We start from the raw sequence: 7,219 nt of genomic DNA on the forward strand, positions 1-7,219 counted from the left end.
TCCATTGAGCTGACTGGCGCTTTGTTTCTGGATTGAAAAATGGCATCCACGTTTCATCCATTGTAACAACCGACGAAAAGAAAGTCCCATTCATGCTGTCGTTGCACGTCAACATTGCTCGGCAACATGCCACACAGGCAGCCGTGTGGTCGTCCGTCAGCATTCGTGGCACCCACCTGGATGACACTTTTCGCATTTTCAGGTCGTCATGCAGGATTGTGTGCACAGAACCCACAGAAATGCCAACTCTGGAGGCGATCTGTTCAACAGTCATTCGGCGATCCCCCAAAACAATTCTCTCCACTTTCTCGATCGTGTCGTCAGACCGGCTTGTGCGAGCCCGAGGTTGTTTCGGTTTGTTGTCACACGATGTTCTGCCTTCATTAAACTGTCGCACCCACGAACGCACTTTCGACACACCCATAACTCCATCACCACATGTCTCCTTCAACCTTCGATGAATTTAAATTGGTTTCACACCACGCAAATTCAGAAAACGAATGATTGCATGCTGTTCAAGTAAGGAAAACGTCGCCATTTTAAGTATTTAAAACAGTTCTCATTCTCGCCGCTGGCGGTAAAATTCCATCTGCCGTACGGTGCTGCCATCTCTCGGAAGTATTGACAATGAACGCGGCATTTTAAAACAATGCGCATGTTTCTATCTCTTTCCAGTTCGGTAAAAAAAAATCGCAGGCCTTAGAACTTGAATGCACCTCGTACTTCTTAAAACATGGTAATTCGATATGGGGTAAGAGAGAGAGGGTTAGAAGGCACTTCTGTTGCAAAATAACATAGGGTAATGTTTGACGTCCGTTGCCAGTGAGAGGTTTTTCAGTTGTCGTGTGTGTGTGACTCGGCAGGCGCATAACCAGCTGGTGTCTCTGTGTGGCAGGATGGCCCAGACGAAGGCGATGCAGCACATCGGGGCGTACGTGCTGGGCAACCCGATGCCCGCGTGCGCGGACCGCGCCTTCGGCTCGGACCAGTACTGGCGGTGCGTCATCCGCCACTACACGGCCACCATCTTCCACCCGGTGGGCACGTGCGCCATGGGCCCCCACTGGGACCGCAACGCCGTCGTGGACCCGCGCCTGCGCGTCTACGGCGTCCACCGGCTGCGCGTCGTCGACGCCTCCGTCATGCCGGCCATCGTGCGCGGCAACACCAACGCGCCCGTCATCATGATCGCCGAGAAGGCCGCCGACATGGTCAAGCACGACTGGCTGTCCTAGGCCCTGTGGCCCTGCAGGGCGCCCGCACTCCGCCCTTCGTCTCGCAGACGACATCATTCCGGGTGGCGGTCGCCTCTGGCACACGTCATTTACAACGAATGAACGTTATCCCGTCCGAACTCCTTGTGATATTCACTCGTACAGGACACATATAAACTCTACAGATAAACATTCCATCGTTTTTTCAAGGATGTTTGCGAGGGGTCTGATATAAGGGACAGTGCTCCACAAAGTTGTGTTACCAACGATTGTGGCGTAGTTGTGCCTGACATCTGATGTCTTCGGAACCACTCAACAAGGATCTTTATCGTAAGCATTACTTTCGTCATCCAGTGTCCAGAGACCCCATAATCTTCTAGCCATCCGAACAAGATGCATCTCCCTCCGTTTGTCTAGAACCTACTCCTTCCAGTCTGCTGATACAATCAACCTGGTTAGGTAGCTTCCCAGTTCGCTCTGTCTATGGTGTCGGTCTGCCAAGGGAAAGAATCTTCTGTGGTTTAATCCTTCACTATCACCATACGAAAATATCTACTTCCCGTTCAAGGTTTTTGAAATACTATGTTTGTTGATCCTCTCTCCTCCATCTTTAAGGCTCGAAGGACTGCTTCCAAAATATTTTTGGTACAGGTGGTGCTCTACAGACCGAATAAATTCGATTAACATTGATTTCCTCCCATATTCACGTTTCACTCTTCTGCTTTACAATGTTTCCCACACTAGATTCCATTCCACTCGCTATGGACGGCACTTTTTAAAATGCCTGAAAGTAGCACATATCGTTTTTATACGAGGTGCTTTGCAGCTTGGGCAATATCTTTCCAAATGGCAACTTTCATATTATCCGACATTCTAACTGCTCATTACGTTTTGTCTACCCCGATACCATATACTGGAATACAAAATCAGAAATTCAAAAACTAATAACGTGAGTAATGCAACAACTTATATGGAGACATGTAGCCTTTTGTTAGCCTTTCCTGCATTACCTGTTTTTCCTATAAGCAGATGATTCTTTAAAGTAGCTGTTCAAAATTCCAACTGCTGTGTTAACGACACATTGAACAGTGAGCCACGGACAGCCTAGCATCCTACGAGAATGCGGTGACATTACTAGAGATCACGTCCGTCTGGGTGTCAAATGGCGTTTCGCACCCTGACACCTTCGCATGACACCAAGAAAGAAGAAAGATCACCGCCGTCACACGTGACGACTTTCGTGGCAGTGAAATACAACACGAAACCAAGCCACTGTCGCCCACACTGTATATCACCGTAGCTCCTAACTTCTTCAATCCGTGTGAAATAAAAAGCAAATTATTTAAGCAAAAATCGGAAAAAATCTCTCTAGTAAATGTAGAAAACTTCCATGGAATGTATTTCAGACGTCTTTGCGGAGACCGTCGCAAAATTCAGTAACTAGGTAATGAGCTATTCCTTATATCACTCTACCCAGCAAACACCCTCGAAACGACCACAGCATGGCTGTGGATAGAAATTGTATACGACCTGTATAATATAATTATTTTTAATAATTTTGCTTCCGATAATTGTCCTGAATAATTCTTAAAAAATATGAACAAACATACGTTTGACGTGCCCACAGATTTTCTGTCATCTAACTACGGTTCCAGAAACTAGTCGTTCCACGGGGTGGAACGAATGCTGTGCTAACTTGCCTTTTAAGTGTCACGAATACGTGTGGTACGTGCATTACACGCTCGCAACGCAGCCTGCGTAAACACATATTTCTCCTTCTACACGGGAACTAATGTCTCGGTTTCTTCACTTTACAATAGAAGTAACTGTGTTTCTCAGTAGCTGAATCTATAAAATGTGTATCAGCTCTCAGCTTTTGAGTCAATATATCCAAATTACAGAAATACATTTTTAGACTTCCGTTTAACTTTTCCGTACGTAAAAGGAAATAATTTCTGTCGTCGCTGAAATACGCCGCCTGAAAATTTTCTACACTTCATCGTACGACTAACCACTCATTTTCTTCCCGTGCTGTTACAGAAATGAAATATTTTGTCATACGCCACGTTCTCTTTGCCTTGTGTACTGTGTGTTACACTTTATCTAGGCTTATAAAATCGTACAACCATTTACCAATTTGTGAAATTCTTTCGCCGGATATAGGCTTCATAAAGGTTCGGAAATTACGAAATACGTAATAACAAGGTTAATTCATCCCACAGGTTTCTTCCTTCACACGGCTTGCAGTACTACGTCCGTTAGCCTACGACAGACACTCTCATAGTGAATTCAGGAACCACAACGAAATCTTTATCTCTGGTAAGCGACACAGCTAACAATAGATGAAGGTTTCACCACGAAACTAACGAGCTGACTACAAGAAAATGTTACTTCCACCTGAATTTTACAACCATCTGTTCCCTTAACTTATTTTGCTACCTTTGTGTCAGTCCTACAGAAACAATGAAGAGATGATACGAAGGTGAACCTCTGGTCAACCGTGTCCTCGCACCAAATGCTCTTTTGCACAAAATCATAAGCATGCAACGAAAGAGCTGTGCGAAAGTGGTAACATACAATATTCTTTATTTCCTGTTTGTAAACACACTTTACGACGTAAAAATTATGGCAGTGAGTATTTTACTCATGATACCAGCTTCCTCAGAAGGTAATTTCATTTGTGTGTACATTTATGCAGTACTCTGCCCGTGAACTTAGCTACAGTTTTGTGTCCTATAATGCATCTTATGTCTGCATATATTCCACGTTCCGGGAGAAAAATTTTTAGATCCTGTCAAGATAATCCTCAAATATTCGAGTCACATGCGTCAGTGGTGATTTCTAAATAGTACTCAAATGAAGAGCTTTGTAGAGGATATGTATTAGAATCCCAAGACACAACTGTTTACGATATTCATGAGATTTCAGTTACCAATTTCCCACACGATAGTATAAGGATGGCGCTGTGTGTATATTTAATTTATCCCCATGTTTAGCATGCAAGTGCCACAGGAGCCTCCCCACCTAAATTTTCCTGGCGCTGACAGGAAACGGACGAAGATGAAATAGAATTCAAATTGTTCTTGTGTAAGAGTAAGTTGTGGTTAAGTATATCTTGTTACACACAGTGAGCTGCACTTCGACTCAATGTCTTTGCCAAGCCGGTATTCTGAAATACAGCCCACCACAGTGGCATATCATTCAGGGGATAAAACAATTTATCCACGCCATTGTCGATCAAAAAGAACGCTTCTTATACGCTAAAGCAGCAACAGTGTTGTCGTGTTATCGACATGGATATGCATAGTCTGTTTGTTTGTTTACCTGTTGTATCAGATGCCACTGATGATGGGGTGTGTCTCCAAGTATAAGTCTTGGAAATAAATGCCACTTAACTGCAGCATGTGGTGTACAACAAGATATCCTTTATCAAAGACACATAAGCTGTGGAGCACCCAGCACACAAGATTTTTCACAATGACCTGTGTAAAAAGTTAAACAATAACGCCCCTGGAAAATTATATACGTTCTTGTACACATCGCTTTTATGACAACGTTTTACAAAATTTATTTCCTGTATCGTACCTGTTTCTTTGGAATAATTACGCGCAGTTTCACAATCCCTCCAGTTACGTGCTACCTGCTTAGCGTCACGTATTTTGATGAAGTTAACATTCCTTTATTAAATAACGTATATGAATTTCTGGATGCTGTAATTGCACTGCAAAGGCCCATACTAATCGAAAAAGAGACATTTCGGAACTGTTGCATTTTTTTCCATGCTGTTTCAGTATTATTTTGCAACACCATGCCGATTGCATATTTAACTGCGTCAATTCTCTTCAGGAATAATCACAAGCAGCCATTCACAGATTTCTTCTGAGTTAACAGCCCAACCTTTCACGCGAGAATCCGAGGATCCAGTAACTGTACTTTCTAACTTAGCTGATTCGGGCACGAGTTCTGATATACACAACAAGAACAACGGCATTCAATGACGGTTGTTGATAAACCTCGCCATAGGAGGTACCGTAACTGTTCCTACACGTCACACAAACGCACTCTACTTCAGTGACGATTTTGTTTTTAATTCTTGTTAACAATGGTTGTTTTTACGTTTTGCTTGATCTGTTGATCACTAAGTAAAAATGTAATCTGTAAGTTTAACGCTCAGGAACGTATAAAATATAGAATAAAGTAATGGTCGCAAGGAGAAGACTCTTAACTGATTGACTTCGTCAACTCGCATTTGTTCCCTAGTTCACGAGGCAGTCGATAGCTGGCCTCATCTCGGTGGGTAGTCCAGTTTATACAGACTCTGTAATTATGTTTATTTTTTATGAAAAATAAAAATTTAACACTAATCACAATATTCTTTTATCTTATACATCTGTGATAGTTTTATACGTCGTAACTGCTTTAGCACTGAGAAATATTTCGGCATAACCTGAACCTTTTCTGTGAGGTAAATGTGAATAAAATCAAAACAGTCAGTTTCATGTTTTAATTATCATCTGCTTCAAATCCTTTAATCTGGTAGGTAGGTAAGACAGTTTAAAAAGGGAAATGGATGGTCTGACTTTAGATACAGTAGAAATTAGTGAAGTGCAGTAGCAGAAAGAACTGGACTTTTGGTCAGGTCATTACAGCATTATAAATGCAAAATCAATTAGTGGTAATGCAGGTGTAGGCGTAATATTGAATAATGGTAGGAATGGGGAATACATTGCGAACAGCATCGTGACTGCATTATAACAGCCAAAATAATGGTAAAGCCAACATCCGATAGATTGGTTTGTATGCCGATTAGCTACGCAGTTGATGAACAGATTGAAAGAATGTGTGTTAAGTTAAAGCAAATTTTTCAGATAGTTAAGAAATAAGAAAATTTAATTGTGATAGAGGACTGAAGTTCGAGAGGAGGAAAAGGATGAGAAAGAAAAGTAGTTGGAGAACATAGATTGAATGAAAGGGCTAGTTAGCGGCTAGATTCTCCACTGAGCACAATTCGCCCATCGCTAATATTTGGTTAAATCATGAAATAAGTTCTATGTATGGAAAAGACCTGGAGAAACAGGAAAGTTTTAAAGAGATTACACTCTGCCAGGACGGAGATCTGGAAACTAGATTTTAAGCTGCAAAACGTTTCCACATGGAGACGTACTCTGACCATAATTTACTGCTCATGAACTGCAGATTGAAGCGGAAGAAACTGCAGAAAGGTACATCGGATCTAGATAAACTGAGGGAGCCAGACGTTGTTGACAGGCAATTATTAACAGAAACAAGCCTGAGGACACTGTACGAGATGAATGGATAGACTCGGGATGACAAATAGCGAAGACAGCTGAGGATCACTGTAGCAAAAAGGCGAGGCCCCGTAGAAATCCTTGGATAGCGCATGAGATATTTAATCTACCTGATGTTACGAGGATGAATTAAACGCAGCAAATTAAGCAGGCATACGAGAATAAAAGCGCCTAAAAATTAAACTGACAGTAACTGTAAACTGACAAAGCAGGAATGACTAGACGAGAAATGCAAAGCTGTAAAAGCATGCACGACTATGGGAAACATAGAGAGATCGTATACGAAAATAATAAGACTTTTACAGAAAAGAGAAAAACATATACGAACATCTTTTAGAGAAAAGAGAAACATATGTATAAACATCATGTAAACAAATAGCAAGTCCAAACTAAGCAAAGAAGGGCAGGCTGAACGATGGACGGTAAGTATGGATGGTCTATATAAAGAAAGAGGCATGTGACACTGCTGTAAGAATGTGAGACAACTCTGAAAGACCCTTAAGCTGAAACATATCCTTCCGAGTAGAGAATTACTGATATCGTTACGAGAGCCATCCATAACTAAATTATTCCACCGTGTATGTCAGATATATAAGACTCGCTGCATGGCGAAACACTTCAGGAAGATAATTCGGTTCCAAAGAAGACAGGTGCTGACAAGCTTGAATATTTAATAAGTCATGGTTGCAAACTACT

At 42.0% G+C, this 7,219-nt stretch overlaps 1 protein-coding gene across 1 annotated transcript in view; it reads left to right on the forward strand.

Moving 5' to 3' along the window:
- Positions 1-5,523, forward strand: part of LOC126203171 (glucose dehydrogenase [FAD, quinone]-like) — a 123,503-nt gene extending 117,980 nt beyond the window's left edge. Inside the window, exon 7 of the mRNA XM_049937412.1 lies at positions 896-5,523. Within this exon, the coding sequence (XP_049793369.1) occupies positions 896-1,235 (340 nt within the window). The 3' untranslated portion in view covers positions 1,236-5,523. The remainder of the gene's footprint in view (positions 1-895) is intronic.
- Positions 5,524-7,219: the final 1,696 nt, after the last annotated feature.

Source organism: Schistocerca nitens, chromosome 9 (genome assembly GCF_023898315.1).
Source record: "Schistocerca nitens isolate TAMUIC-IGC-003100 chromosome 9, iqSchNite1.1, whole genome shotgun sequence".
NCBI lineage: Eukaryota > Metazoa > Arthropoda > Insecta > Orthoptera > Acrididae > Schistocerca > Schistocerca nitens.